The sequence below is a fragment of the Saitoella complicata genome, assembly GCF_001661265.1.
Source record: "Saitoella complicata NRRL Y-17804 unplaced genomic scaffold SAICOscaffold_29, whole genome shotgun sequence".
In the NCBI taxonomy this organism is placed as follows: Eukaryota; Fungi; Ascomycota; class Saitoellomycetes; order Saitoellales; family Saitoellaceae; genus Saitoella; species Saitoella complicata.
Window position 1 is genome coordinate 195034 of NW_017567020.1, and position 13664 is coordinate 208697.

At 55.1% G+C, this 13664-nt stretch overlaps 8 protein-coding genes across 8 annotated transcripts; 3 read left to right on the forward strand and 5 right to left on the reverse strand.

Moving 5' to 3' along the window:
* Window positions 1–2153: 2153 nt before the first annotated feature.
* Window positions 2154–2996, forward strand: SAICODRAFT_38025 (putative aquaglyceroporin; the record flags this gene model as incomplete). Its single annotated transcript, XM_019168582.1, has 1 exon — window positions 2154–2996. A coding segment is annotated over one exon (843 nt), but the record flags the coding sequence as incomplete, so codon positions are not given.
* A 525-nt stretch (window positions 2997–3521) lies between these two features.
* On the reverse strand, window positions 3522–4132 carry SAICODRAFT_10336 (uncharacterized protein; the record flags this gene model as incomplete). Its single annotated transcript, XM_019165217.1, has 2 exons — window positions 3522–3867; window positions 4002–4132. The coding sequence occupies 2 exons, from the start codon at window positions 4130–4132 to the stop codon at window positions 3522–3524; spliced, it is 477 nt and encodes a 158-aa protein (XP_019021160.1).
* A 286-nt stretch (window positions 4133–4418) lies between these two features.
* On the forward strand, window positions 4419–5446 carry SAICODRAFT_22022 (WD40 repeat-like protein; the record flags this gene model as incomplete). Its single annotated transcript, XM_019166503.1, has 2 exons — window positions 4419–4472; window positions 4536–5446. 2 exons carry the CDS (start codon window positions 4419–4421, stop codon window positions 5424–5426), a joined length of 945 nt encoding a protein of 314 aa, XP_019021161.1. The 3' UTR covers window positions 5427–5446.
* Window positions 5447–5546: 100 nt separating this feature from the next.
* Window positions 5547–6374, reverse strand: SAICODRAFT_32177 (ADP-ribosylation factor-like 8B). Its single transcript, XM_019168136.1, has 4 exons — window positions 6350–6374; window positions 6127–6278; window positions 5723–6070; window positions 5547–5648 (listed from the first exon to the last, which is right to left on the reverse strand). The coding sequence occupies exons 2-4, from the start codon at window positions 6270–6272 to the stop codon at window positions 5627–5629; spliced, it is 516 nt and encodes a 171-aa protein (XP_019021162.1). The 5' UTR covers window positions 6273–6278; window positions 6350–6374; the 3' UTR covers window positions 5547–5626.
* A 484-nt stretch (window positions 6375–6858) lies between these two features.
* On the reverse strand, window positions 6859–8438 carry SAICODRAFT_22024 (6-phosphogluconate dehydrogenase C-terminal domain-like protein; the record flags this gene model as incomplete). The annotated part of the gene is made up of 1 exon (XM_019166504.1): window positions 6859–8438. Exon 1 carries the CDS (start codon window positions 8404–8406, stop codon window positions 6859–6861), a length of 1548 nt encoding a protein of 515 aa, XP_019021163.1. The 5' UTR covers window positions 8407–8438.
* Window positions 8439–8595: 157 nt separating this feature from the next.
* On the reverse strand, window positions 8596–11405 carry SAICODRAFT_22025 (KAR9-domain-containing protein). Its single transcript, XM_019166505.1, has one exon. It carries the CDS (start codon window positions 11323–11325, stop codon window positions 8701–8703), a length of 2625 nt encoding a protein of 874 aa, XP_019021164.1. The 5' UTR covers window positions 11326–11405; the 3' UTR covers window positions 8596–8700.
* Window positions 11406–11466: 61 nt separating this feature from the next.
* SAICODRAFT_73793 (uncharacterized protein) lies at window positions 11467–12997 on the forward strand. Its single transcript, XM_019170892.1, has one exon. The coding sequence runs from the start codon at window positions 11503–11505 to the stop codon at window positions 12754–12756; it is 1254 nt and encodes a 417-aa protein (XP_019021165.1). The 5' UTR covers window positions 11467–11502; the 3' UTR covers window positions 12757–12997.
* SAICODRAFT_85816 (uncharacterized protein) lies at window positions 12959–13583 on the reverse strand (the record flags this gene model as incomplete). The annotated part of the gene is made up of 2 exons (XM_019171415.1): window positions 13431–13583; window positions 12959–13349 (listed from the first exon to the last, which is right to left on the reverse strand). Coding segments are annotated over exons 1-2 (507 nt in total), but the record flags the coding sequence as incomplete, so codon positions are not given.
* Window positions 13584–13664: the final 81 nt, after the last annotated feature.

Consider the following 13664-nt stretch of genomic DNA (forward strand, 5'->3'; position numbering starts at 1 on the left):
ATCAGGAATCTATCCAGAGATACATATGTGCATGTAGTGGGTATTGAATAGGGATATATCCCGAAATCCTTCTACGTTCGCGCTTGCGAAAATTCTAGGAGGGAGCTCTGTCCCGACACACTCACGTGGTATCTCGTAATCACAGGAGGACGTAGCAATATGAGCCTTGTACCTCGAAACTCAAGTCATGCTTGGCGATGGTTGGTCGAGATTCTAGTGTGCTATGCTCGTTGCTGGGCTTTGAATCTTATGGGGGTTCTTTAGCCTCAAGTCATGTTCAGCTCCTACAGTGCGATCACGAAGTAACGGCCTGGTCGTGAAGGAAGGTGAGTTAACCATGATCACATGTAAACTTTAGGGTCGAGCTCGCGCACTAGTTGTTCCATAAGATACTGTAGGGCACCGGCGCGGTTGATGAAATGGTCTTGTTGTCGTTGTGCTTGAAGGAATCGAGTATCGGAGACTGAAGTGTGTTGTCAGGCACAGCACTTCTTACGGCTCTCGCCAAGAATAGCCCTCCCCACACCCCTTCATCAACTCCTCCACGCTTCTTCATAGCTTACACAAGCTTCTCCATCTCAGTCACGGAGCACCTGATCCCCACACGGCTGATGACTCCGTAACACACCATCCTGTTCCAGCCCCCATCTCCGACCAAACCCCGGATTAACCTTACTCCGGGGCAAAGCAACCAAATCCAATTCCTCCCATATTGTATCCATCCCTCTGCACACTCCGGATAGACAGCTCACCTCCGAGCTGTGGGGAGGAGGGCGGAAGAACGATATCCTTACCCCGCTCCGAACGGTGCTGTTCCAGACCTCTTTGCTCCCCTTAAGCATAGGAGAATAGAGTTTGTTGAGAAAGCATACCGGTATGGATCAATGGAGGAGTGATTCCGTTCCCGAGTCAAGTTTGCCCTGCCCCGCTCTCCGGGGTGGCTTGCTGCACTCCGGATATTGGGTGTGCCCCGGGGTCACGCAACGCTCCAACTGCAGGCTGGTAAGGATGTAAGCGCGTGCCCGGCGGTTGGGAGCAGTATGGGAATGTTGGAAGATGGACACGAGTACGTGCACGAGTTCGCGGGAGGAAGTCACCGGAGCGGATTAACCTTTTCCGTCTCGCTCGCACTCCGGACCGGCCAGTGCTGGAGAAAGGTGTACGCCCCGTTTGAGGGATCTAGATCTATCGAAATAATATACAATGCATAGGCCTTCATGTCTGCTTGCAAAAATGGAGGGCGGAGGCGAAGGCCTGGACGACATGGCACGCGTGGAAACCGGATGGTCCTAGCGTACAGCTAGACTTTAGTGGGGTTTCTAGAGGGAAGGTTATGCGAGAGCTCGCGGATTCTGAAGAGCAATTGAGAAGTACGAAGGCGGAAGAGAGAAGGAGAAGAGACTGTCAATGCTAATTGAGAAACGGATCACTTGCACTGTCAACCTCCTCCCTCATCCCTCCTCTTGTTTCGCGCCGGCTCGGACAGCTGCCCACCCGCGCCGTGCGTGCCGCGCCTCCTCCACACCCCAGAGTCCGCGATTCCACCCATTGGACGCCCACACAAGAGGCGCCCCAAACACCAAGGCAGGCGGGGCAATGGAACAAAGAGCATGATCCAGCAATCAATTTCAGTTCTCATTAGAGTGCTTGGAACCGGAGGGACGTGATTGATCCGGCACGGCTCGGTGTTATTTGATCCGGAAGGTGGGGAAAACGCCGGTGTCCGACGGAGGATTGGAAAGGATTTTTTTTCTGGGGTTCCGCCAATGTGGTAATATGGGCTGTGGGGTACGTGAGGTATATAAGCTGGATCGATCCCCCGTGGGGTTTGGTGGAGCAGCGACAGGTCTTCTCGTCAAAGGTCCTTCCATCAGCTTGATCAATTGATCTCGAGCTTCGACTGCATCACCTACCTACACTTATCAATTACAAGGACTACAACAACCAACATGTCCTTCCCAGACCCACACGCCCCAGCTCCCCCCCTCGCAGCCCACATGGCAGGCCCTGAAGACATCATCTCTACCCTCCCCGCCGAACCCGTCCAAAACCCCAACCCTGGCCGCCAACACTTCCGTCCCCCGGCCCCCGGCGAGCAAACCGCCCCTAAATTCATCCAAATCGAACAAGGCGGCGGTCCCCCCTCCGAAACCTCCGACGAAGCCCGTGCGCGTGGAAAACCCGTCACGGCATGGACGAGGATTAGGCACAATATGAGGGAGCCGTTTTCGGAGTTCATGGGGACGATGACGATGATTTCGTTTGGAGACGGTGTTGTTGCGCAAGTTGTGTTGAGTAGGGGAAGCCATGGTGATTATCAGAGTATCAATTGGGGATGGGGTATTGCGGTCATGCTCGCCGTGTACGTTTCTGGTGGTGTGTCCGGTGGTCATCTCAACCCTGCCGTCACGCTTGCCAACTGCGTGTTCCGCAAGTTCCCATGGAGGAAGTTCCCGATTTATCTGATTGCGCAGGTATGTGGATGCTTCATGGGTGCCGCGATCGTCTACGGAAACTACCGCTCCGCAATCGACACCTACGAAGGCGCTGTCGGCCTCCGTACCGTTGGTCTCGAGAACTCCACTGCCGGGCTTTTCTGCACGTACCCTCAACCCTTCCTCACCCGCACCGGACAATTCTTCTCCGAGTTTACTGCGTCGGCGATTTTGATGATGATTCTCTTCGCGATCGGTGACCAGGACAACAACCCCGCTGGTGATAAAGGTCCTCTCGTGTTGTTCTTTATCATTTTCGGTCTCGGCTGTGCTTTTGGGTTCGAGACCGGCTATGCCATGAACCTCGCCCGTGACTTCGGCCCCCGTCTCTTCTCCTACGCTGCAGGATATGGCTCCGGCGTCTGGACGGCGGGTAACTCATACTGGTGGATCCCCTGTGTTGCTCCGTTCTGTGGCTGTCTCTTTGGTGGGTTGGTGTATGATCTATTGTTGTTCACGGGTGACTCGCCTGTTAACCGCCCGAATTTCGGATTGTGGCGGAGTTCGAAGAGGAGTACGAAGGCAACGGTGGGAACTATGGATCCGGGGAGTGACTTGAGTCCGGTTCACACATATGAGTTGGGGCATTTGGATGGGTTGCATGAGAATAAGAAGGATGATATTAAGGAGGTTTGGAGGGAGCACGCTTGAGGATCTGTGGGGATGGTGATGTGATTTGGAACGGGAGGAGGCGGGGGAAGAAGTATACGATGAGGTCTGAGTTTTGCACGCGGGTTTGATTGATACCCGCTATACCCTCTCTTTTGGAAAAGGTTTTTGGATGAGATGTAGTCCTATAGTATGCATAGTCGACTTCTCAAAAACATGATATTTTGCTTCTATCACTACTCCCTCCAACTTGTTGTGCGAGCTCGCGGTCGATTTGCGAGTTCCCACACACGTTCTCCTATCATTGTTCATCACACATTTTGGGTATTGGTACTCAACATATCATACTGTCCTCTGGTCTGTCTCTCCCCCCGCCCTCCCTTGAGCTCACTGCATATGGTTCGCTTCGCTCACCACTCAGAGCTCCGTCCTCCTCCTCCTAACCATCGCTGCAAAGTCCCTCTCCAACCCAGTCAAAGCCTCCCTCCCCTCCAAAACCTCAATCCTAACACCTTCCACCATCCCCCTAACATCTCTCCTCACCTCCTCCACCTCCTCCTTCGTAACAACCTTCTGCTCCAGTTTCTTCAACTGCGTTTCGAGGGTTTGGATTCGCTGGATGTGGGAAGTAAGGGAGAGGGTGCTGCGTTGGAGGTCTTCGACGGTTGCGAGGAGGGTAGAGGAGGTGTCGTGGTGGGTTTGGAGGAGCTGGGTGTAGCCGAGGACGCCGGTCGTTGTTAGGCCGAGGAGGAAGCCGATGATACTACAGTTCACATGTTAGCCAATCGTCCCATCCTCGTCATTATATCACAGCAGGGCCCGCCTCCAGAGCCAGTCCACGGCCAACGATGACCACGGCGGGTGCAGGACAGGGCCCGTCCTGATCAATTGACGTACCCTCCACGGAATCCACCGACAGGCTTCCGAGTCTTCACAGGCTCTACAACAACAGGCTGCGTCTGCATAGCGACGGGCTGGGAGACCTCAGCCAAGGCGCGACGAGAAGCGTGGAATGATCTTCTGAACATGATAGTGGTTAATGGGATCAATTGGGGTAGAGGCGTGTGTAACGTAGTCCCCGGTGAACCTGACGGAATTCGTGGAGTGCGTGAGGTGGGTGATAAAGAGGGCAAAGCCTAGGTGAGTTAATGACGAGAAACCCTTTCTATTCAATTCAGACTAGAAAATGATGGTAGAATCCGATATCTCCGTTGTATGATCCCTTACTGGCCCTGGACGGTGCATACCACACGACGGTCGAGTCGCGGTGACAACACCAGACAACCGAAAGAAACATAACCCAACTGATCCAGAATGGCTACTCAAGCAGGTGTAACAACCATGGAGACCTTCCACGAGGACCAGATTGTAAGTCCTCGCCTTATTTCCCCGGCAACTGGCTTCGCAATGGATCACTAATGCTGCCCACAGCATGATGCCGTCCTCGACTACTACGGCCGCCGTCTAGCAACCTGCTCCTCCGACCGCACAATCAACATCTTCGAACTTCCCCCCTCAGATGCCGACCCTTCCGCCCCCCAAAAACTCATCGAAACCCTCCGCGGCCACACCGGTCCAATTTGGCAACTCGCCTGGGCCCACCCCAAATTCGGAACGATCCTCGCGAGTGCGTCATATGATGGTAAAGTCATTATCTGGCGCGAGGAGAAGGGTGTGTGGAGTAAGTTGATGGAGAGTACCGTGCATTCGGGGAGTGTGAACGCATTGTGTTGGGCACCACATAGCCTGGGAGCCGTCCTCGCCGCCGCGTCCTCCGACGGCCGTGTAAGCGTGATGGAGTTCCGCGAAGACGGATCATGGGATACCCGTACATTCCCCGCCCACGCCGTCGGTGTCAATGGCGTGTCCTGGGGTCCCTCACTCTTGCCGGGTTCGTTGGTGACTACTACGCATGGAGCATCACAGGAGGAAGTCCGACGATTTGCGACGGCCGGTTGCGATAACTACGTCAAAATCTGGACCTACAACCCCCAAAACCTCGAATGGTTTGAAGAAGCAACCCTCGCCGGCCACTCCGACTGGGTCCGCGACGTAGCCTGGGCACCCAACACCGGCCTCCCCAAATCCTACCTTGCATCCTCCTCACAAGATAAGACCGTTTTGATCTGGACACAGTCTGCCCCTGGAGAGCCGTGGGAGAAGAAGCCGTTGAAGACGGAGAAGTTCCCGGATGTGGTTTGGCGGGTGAGTTGGAGTTTGAGTGGAGGAGTGTTGGCGGTGAGCTGTGGGGATGATTCGGTTACGCTTTGGAAGGAGAACTTGAGGGGGGAGTGGGAGTGTGTGAGTGAGATTACTAACTAGGAAACGTTCAGAGAGAACGCAATATACCACATGATTCATTGCTTTGAATGTCCCGTATCAACTGTGCCGTTTGATAGGCTCGCGTTGCAAGACCACGGTGTCTCGTCTCGGCCGTCTCGGCCCTCATGGCTGTAACATCCCATACGAAATCTCAGGGCAAAGTCATCTCAGCTTGTCCATAACCGAACATGTCTCCGGCATCATCGCTTCGCGTTCTTCGCCCTGTAAGCTCACATTAGCATCCACCAGAAATGAACAATGTGCACCCATAGATGGACGTGTTACTGGAGGCTCACCTCGCAACCAACCACCCCATAACCGCATCCAAATTCTCCCCCGTCTTCGCACTGACCGCATAACAACTACACTCCCTCCCCTCCACCCTCCCCAACTCCATCTGCTCAATAACATCATCAACACTCATCACATCATGTCCCTCCACATTCCTCAAATCATTCTTATTAGCCAACACCAGAAGGGGTATAGAGGCGAGTGTTGGCAGTGCGAGGAGGGAGTGCAATTCAGTTCGGGAAGTGGAGATTTTGGAGGGGTCGGAGGCGTCGAGGATGAATACGATGGAGGAGACGCCGCGGCAATAGCGTTCCCACATTGAGCGGAAGCGGGGTTGGCCGCCGAGATCCCAGCTGTGAATTATTGGTCAGCCCTATCGTGAAATGATTGGGCGACGGAGATAGTTCACCATTTCAGTGTCACGGATCCTTTGGAGACCTTTCGCATGTTGAACCCGACCGTTGGGATGGTGTCTTCGGTGAACTCGCCGCCGGAGAGGACTGTCAACAGTGTTGTTTTGCCGGAGTTTTGGAGGCCGATGAGTGTCAACTCCATTTCGGTCTAATGATCGTTAGCATGAACTCTAAGGAGGAGAACAGTGGATAAGAGGGGAGAGAGGAGAGGAGACGTACCGTCCAGAACCAGGAGCGGAGGTAACTCCAGATGGAGGAGAAGAGGGAGGTCATGCCCATATTACGCTATCAGAGACGGAGTTGAGCCAGTGAGAGTCTGTATATGCGACTGCTTGGACTGCTGATCGAGTGTCCTTTTCGTTGGTGGTGACCTTTGGCATAACCCCAACCGCTTATGACGTGCTGCACGTGCCGATAACGACGATGTTTTCAAGCGAAGTTACTTGAGTATGTCCTTCCGTATGATTCATGATTTTTCATTTGAAAGAGGGCCTGAAAGCTATTTTCTCAAAAGAGCCTTTGATACCAAGGGTCAACCAACGGGATTCTGACAGGCGTGGAATGGTGAATCACTTTTAACGATGTGGCGACCATGAACTCCGTATTCAAGTACCCTCTTAACGATATGGTATTCATGTATCTCTCCATATCTAGGTATACGTAGGTAATCATATCATTCTCCGTAACTATACCCTACACCTCCTCTTTCCTCAGTCTGCTCTGAGCATTTAAGGCTTCCTCCACTCCGTATGATGCTTCCCCTTCTCCGTCCCCTCATTCCCCTCCCTCTTCAAATCATATGAATGACCACCAAACAAATCCATCTCGCCCTCCATAAAGCTCGTAGGCAGTAACTCCTCCTGACCGCAGTACTTCCACCACTCCAAACTCGCAGAGATACTGGGACAGTGAGCATCGTGTTGGATTGCCCAGGCTACGATGCGTTTGAGGGAGGGGAAGTTGGTGCGGACTTCGCGCGCGACGGAGGGGTGGGTAAGAAGGTTGCGAAGGTCTTCTTGAGAGGCAAAGATGGGTTGGAGGAGGTCGGCGATGTAGTCGGAGGTGATGATACACCCTGCGCGCCAGATACGCATCACCTCGCTCATCTTGACATCCCACTCTTCGTCCTTGGAAGCATTGGCAATACAACCCATTCCCTGGATGAATGCGGCCAAGAAAGACAGGTAGACAGCCTTCCTCAAATCCTCGACGAACTCATCCCGCTCTTTGCCCTCGAGTGGAGCATTCATGGGCGTGGGGATTTGGGGTCCGTTCTTGACGAACGCAAGACGATCAGGACGGTTCGAAGATGCGATACGCATGAAATGTGCCGCGGCAATAGTCGGCGCAGAAACATGTCGCGCCGCAGCCTCACGAAGCGACCACACCCCCGTTCCCTCCGTATTGTCCGAATCCTGAACGACCTTGTCTTCGACGACATCGACAACCTCCCCCGGTTCTTTCTCACTCTTCCCGTCTCCGCCCCTACGAGTGCAAATATCCACCCCGATATCAACGAGGAAGTTGTTCTTCAACTCCCCGCCATCGCGCCACTTAGCGAGAATCTCCCCAATCTGCTGATTCGCGTCACGATGCTTCGGATCAGGTCCAGAGTTGAGGATAGCGTGAAGCGCCGCATACGCTTCAGAGATGACACCGAGCATACCCTGCTCAATTCCATTATGCAACATCTTGACATAATGCCCACTCCCACGGGGTCCAACATACGTCACACAAGGCCCACCCTGCTCAGAATTCGCAGCGACACTCTTCAACATATCCTCCACAATATCAAAAGCCTCCTTAGACCCACCGGGACTCATCGAGGGCCCACGGCGAGCGGATTGGTACCCGCCTGAAACACCCATACCGATGAAGAAAACACCCTTTTCTTCGCAGCGGCGTTGACGGCGCTCGGTCTCCTCCCACCACTCGTTTCCTCCGTCGATAATAATATCTCCCTCCTTCAACAACGGCAACAAATTATCCAAGACCTCATCCGTCGGGTGTCCATGCGAAATCGACAACAAAATAACACGGCGTGCCTTCTCATCGAATGAATTGGCGAAATGTGAGTACTCCTTCAATCCCTCCGTCGATCCACCTTTCTTCGCATCCGGATCCTCCTTTGCTAGTTTTATTGCCTTATCAACATTATCACTCACGATATCGAACACGCTTACGTCCATTCCGACATCGCGGAACATGAGGGACATGTTCAATCCCATTGACCCAGCACCGACAATGCCAATTCGTTTGATCTCTTCCTTTCCCATTGTCGTATTTGTTGTGATTGTCTGTGTATACCTTGCAATAATAGCAATTGAAGGGGTGCGGCCAATAATATAAGACTCTCCATGATCCGCGGTCTTCTCGGTCTTTGTGCGGGCCGCTGAGGGATGATGTCCACCTGAGGTCATTGCGCGCTGTATCTATATACCTGCACGTGATGGAGGAGACCGTGGGTGTGTTCGAAAATGCTCGTTTTGCCGACGAAGGCGAAATTATCCCTAAATCAAAAGTACGCCGGTGAACTCCATATGATAGACACTCCACACTCATTCGCGCATTCATTTCCACTTCGGCAAAGCCTTCTCCTTCTCCCCCTCGTTTCCTCGCAACCTCGACATACTCCTTGCCGGCGTCCCAACCGGCATCGGAATCCCACTCGTTCTCCTCGCCGTACTCGGCGTCCCAACAACCGGGGTCTTCAACCCAGCAGCCGTTCCCGGTGTCGTTCCCGGTGTCGACGGCGCAGTCTTCGCACTCCCTAACGAACTCCCCGGTCGTCTCGGCGTACCCACACCAGAAGACACCCCACCCACCCGCGACATCGGCCTCTTGACCGGACTACTCGTCGCACTCCCAACCGCAGCTGCAGCAAGCCGAGAACCCGCCGCCGCCTCACCCACATCACTCATCCCCATGCCCAACGCACTCCCCGCTCTCCTCGGCGTACAACCCCCAGTACCCGGCACCGGGATCCCACTCACCCTTCGCCCAGGAGGAGGAGGGATTTCACTGACCCGTCGTTTCGGCGTCGGAATACCACTGAGTCGCCGTACTGGACTCCCGCCAATATCACTCGCCCTACGATCCCGTTCAGGCGTGCTACGGACTACCGCGATACCCGGCGTGCTGCAGACACCGGTACCCAGCGTTCGTGGAACCCCGAGTTTTGGCGTACTCGGCGCAGACGTCGTCGGTTTCGGGAGAGCAGAAGGCGTCACCACTCTCGGAATCCCACTCGTTCTCCTCACGCTACGGGGCGCAGCGGGTGGGGGCATAGCCAGTCGACTCGGACTCACTTCCGTCCCGCTACTCACACTCACGCTCCTCATCCCGCCCAATCTGCCGAGTTTCGACGTAGGTGTGGGAGAACTGGACACGGACTCAGCCAAAACCCCGGCTTTCGGACTCACATTCCACCTCGGCCGCGCCGTCAACGGAATCAACCCCCCCTCAAATCTCCTCCCTCCCATTGTCGATGGCGTCGGACTCGTAACCCCACTCCTCAACGAGGGTGTAGACGTCGACACCACACTAGCACTAGCATTACTAGTACTCCCCCTCCTTGGTGTCTCCCCCCCGTACCCATTATGCGACACGACCCTCCGCTGACTAAACGGTGTCGGCCTCGGGATTGGGATAGCGGCTTCCCGTCGCGGCAGTGGGACTTTGAGTTGACTCGGCGGGGTACTATCCCACCCCTCCGCCGCCACCATCATCTCTTCCCCATTCTTCCCCGGTGTGCGAGAACCCTCCCCTCTCAACTCCTCCATCCTGCCTTTTCGGGGCGGTTCCACTTCCGGTTCCCGCTCACTCGACTTCAACGTCCCAAACGCGTCCTCCTCCTCCAAAACCCTATCCATCTCCCGTACCTCCCCCTCAAGTTTCTCCCACTCCTGTTTTAGTCCCTCGTAGAGACGGAGGACTTCCCCATTCACTGTGAGGCGATCCCGTATGCCCTTTTCAATGACGGCGAGGACGCGTGGGATGGCGGGAACGTAGCCCTCCCTCTTTCCTTGCCACGATAACAGTGTTTCTCGATCCCAACTCCCACTCCCGCTCCCCTCCTCAGCAGACAATTGAAGTCTTCCGAGCGTACGCAAAATGGACGAAATCATATCACTACACTGCCCTCCCGCAGCACGAAACACAACAACCCACTGATCCTCCCCCAACTCCTCCCTCACCCTCTCCACCGTCCCCTCGAGCTTCCCCCACCGCTTCTCGACGCCATGTTTACGGTCCTGTAGGGCTTTGACAGCGGAGGGGAAGATGTTTGTTGCGCGAGTCGTAAAGGAGGATAACCGGGGGGTGAGGAATGAGAGAGATGCGCGGAGGGGGGCCATGAGGCCTTCGAGGCGGGTTAGGGGGGCGGAGGTTTGGGTTGGGAGGGTGGCGAGGCTTGCTGTTCGTGCGTGTCTGGTTCCGGATCCAGTTCTTCTTCGGCCGTCGTTCACTGCGACGAGGGCTTCGAGGGAGTTGACGTCGAGGGAGGGTGATGGTGGGGGGATGTGTCGCGCTTCCTCGAGCTCGAAGATGAGTGTGTCGCACCGTATCAATTCCGAGTCGATTTCGGATAGAGTCTGGGAGACTTCTGTCCACTCTAACGCAATATCGACTTGTTGTTTAATTCTGCCATGTATCACCAAAAGGTCTTGGAATGATTGTGATAGGGCGTCGAGGCGATCCAATAATGGTCCAGCCGGGTTTTCCTGTGAAGAGGAAGATGGTGCCTCGCCGAATCCGGGGGAGGGCCGCACATCCGGTCGCTCGAGTACAGTGAGAGACACAGAGAGATATGTCGATAACAACATATTAAACCGTCCCACCTGCGCCTCAACACCCACGAACCCATCCTTGCCCTGTCCCGCCCACTCGACATCATCCTCCGCATCCAACCCTTCCAACACGAGTCTCGTATTCCGAATCCACTTTTCTGCATCGGTAGCTATGGAGGATATTTCGCAAAGTGCGTCGGGTGTTGAGCGGGAGGAGATACGGAGGGTTAGTTCGTCGGAGGAGGGGAGGGCGTGGGTTGTTAGGCGTTGAAGTTGGGTTGAGAAGGGTGCTCGGGCAAAGGTTGCGAGGGTTTCGGATCTTGTCATGCCCTTTCCGAAGCTGAACATGGAGGGTTTTGCTGGATCTGACTCCGATATTGGCGGTGATGGAGGCATACCGGAAGACATCTTATCCTCGTCTCTTCCTCTTCTTGGTGAGTTTGGTGGTTGTTTACCCTCATGCACGCCGTCGTCAGGCCAACCACGGCATTCAGGGACAAACGCGTCCACTCACCACCAAGACGCGACAGCATTCATCCCAGCATTCATCGCATTCATCCCGAATCACTTCACGAGACGATCGCAATGGCAGCAACGCACGCCCTCCTCTCCATCCCCCCCGACCTCCGCCCCCACCTCTGGTGCAAAGCCGGCCTCAACTACCCCCCCCTCCCCCACCTCTCTCCCCTCACCGCCGCCCAAATGCTCTCGCAAGCCCCAACCCTAATACGCGACGCAACCTTCCAATGGAACTGGATCGATCGCCCCAAACCCGGATCAGGCTACCTAGTCTGGATGCCACAAATGCAGGAGCGAGTCCCGCCGAGTGATGGAATGCAGTGGTTGGGACCCGAGGTATTGCATGTGCAGGAGTTTGGGGGCGTGGAGGGTTTGGGGCAGGGTACCGTATTGGAGTTTTACGAGAGTAAGTATGGATGGGATCCAACTGATCCGTCTGCCGCACCCGACGGCGCAACAACTACCACCCGCCGCCGGTATCGGTTGGTGCGGGGTGGGAATGAGCAGTTGTGGTTCATACATTATGCGGCTGCTGCTGAGGAACGCGTTCTTGCTGATATACAATCATCGCGACCACTCCCGCCACGACGATACCCACTCCCGAATCTCGCACAAAGCCCACTGTTCCACCTCCACTCCGAGCCCGGTGCCGTGCCCGCAGCGCTAGCGATGGGCCCACCACCATCCCAGCAGCAGCCGCGAAAGAGGCAAAGACTCGACCCCCGCCAAGGAGGGCCGCGTGAATGGCAAGCGATGCAGGAAGACCTGAGCGAAGACGTAGAAGGCGACGACCTCGACACCCTCGATCCCGTCGTCGTGGCACAAGCCCGCTACATCCGCCGTCACGAATGGATGGAAGAAATCTTCGGCTCCGTCTACCCCACCTCCCAAATCCTCCGTCCCACGCCCACGCTCTCCGGAACCGACGAAGAAAAGGCAGCGCAAACACTGGCGGAGAAAATCGCCGCGTTGCAGAGAGAGGTGGAGGAGATGAAGGAGGCACATGCGAAGACGTTGGAGACATTTACGGGGAGTACGGAAAACTATGCCGCCGCCACGAAAGCTCTGTCATCTGTCAAGAATTTGAACGACATCGCCACCATCCAAGCTGAGGTAGAGGGGAAGATGGGGGTGCGGACGATGGAGAGGCCGAAGGTTAGGGCGGTGTATGTTGAGGTCAAGGCGACTGCTGCACCGCCCCCGCCGAGGGACGAACAACGGGTGAGTGAGGAGCCGACGGAGTCGCAGTTGGGGGTTGAGCCGGTGGTGGGGGATGTTGGGATGAATGTTATGGAGGAGGATATACTGATGAGGGTTTAGTGATAGGGATAGCTAGTTGAAAGGCGTATAAGTGCTTTTTTGGGTGTTTTGGTATGACATATCGTACTGTCCTCAGTTGTATTGAAGACTGACTCCATTCCCATACTCCTTCAACCGATTGCGGACTGCGCGACGACGACTTTCAGATAAGGTTCATTCGAATATATCCTACACCCACTTCTATGCCTGCGCCTCCACAGCTCCCTCGTTCTTTAGCTTGAGCCACTCCTTGGGGAACTGCAACTTCTTCTTCGTCTTAACATGTCTCGTATCCAACGGAATATCCGCAAACGTCTCCCCCCCATCCTTTGCCTCCGCAACCAACCTATCCAACTGGTCACTCAAGAACTTCTTGTTCTGCGCTCTGTGCGAGAAACTATCACAGCTCGTCTTCATGACGTCGGTTGTGGGGTCGTACCGTGCTCCGGCGAGGAGCTTGAGTTTGTGCGCTTGAACGTCGGTGAGGCCGAGGTCTTTCACGCGGACTTCGAGGACGACTTTGCGCTCTGCGGGGTGTTGTTCGCCGAGGTAGGACGTGTAGCGGAACCTCAAGGGTTGCTCTTGGGTTGGTGGTTTGAAGGGCTTGCTGAGCTCTAAACACGCTTTCACATCAGCACTGTGCATGGCTAACGTAACTCAACCTCAACCTCAACCGATGGATATGGTATACGTACGCGAAAGCATAGGCAGCTCGTACGCTGACTTCCTGTAGTACTCCCTCGTCAAACGGTGCTGCTCCAACTGAATGTGTGCGGTGTTGTGCATGTCATTCTCCCAGCCCTCCTCGTTCATCCATGCGTCGATGGGGTCAGTCGAAGCTCCGCGGCCGTTGGGACGGCTTCGCTTTGAGGCGTAAGCACGGCTGGCACCGGCGACATTGAGCGACGAAGAAGTCGAACGAAGCTGGA

Excerpts from the sequence above, each read along its gene's own strand:
- SAICODRAFT_32177 (XM_019168136.1), bottom strand. The coding sequence starts at position 6,272 with ATGGAGTTGACACTCATCGGCCTCCAAAACTCCGGCAAAACAACACTG. Across the intron at positions 6,071-6,126 it reads GGATCCGTGACACTGAAATG|CTGGGATCTCGGCGGCCAAC; the intron begins GTGAACTATCTC and ends AATAATTCACAG. Across the intron at positions 5,649-5,722 it reads ATGGGGTGGTTGGTTGCGAG|GGCGAAGAACGCGAAGCGAT; the intron begins GTGAGCCTCCAG and ends GTGAGCTTACAG.
- SAICODRAFT_22025 (XM_019166505.1), bottom strand. The coding sequence starts at position 11,325 with ATGTCTTCCGGTATGCCTCCATCACCGCCAATATCGGAGTCAGATCCA.
- SAICODRAFT_73793 (XM_019170892.1), top strand. The coding sequence starts at position 11,503 with ATGGCAGCAACGCACGCCCTCCTCTCCATCCCCCCCGACCTCCGCCCC.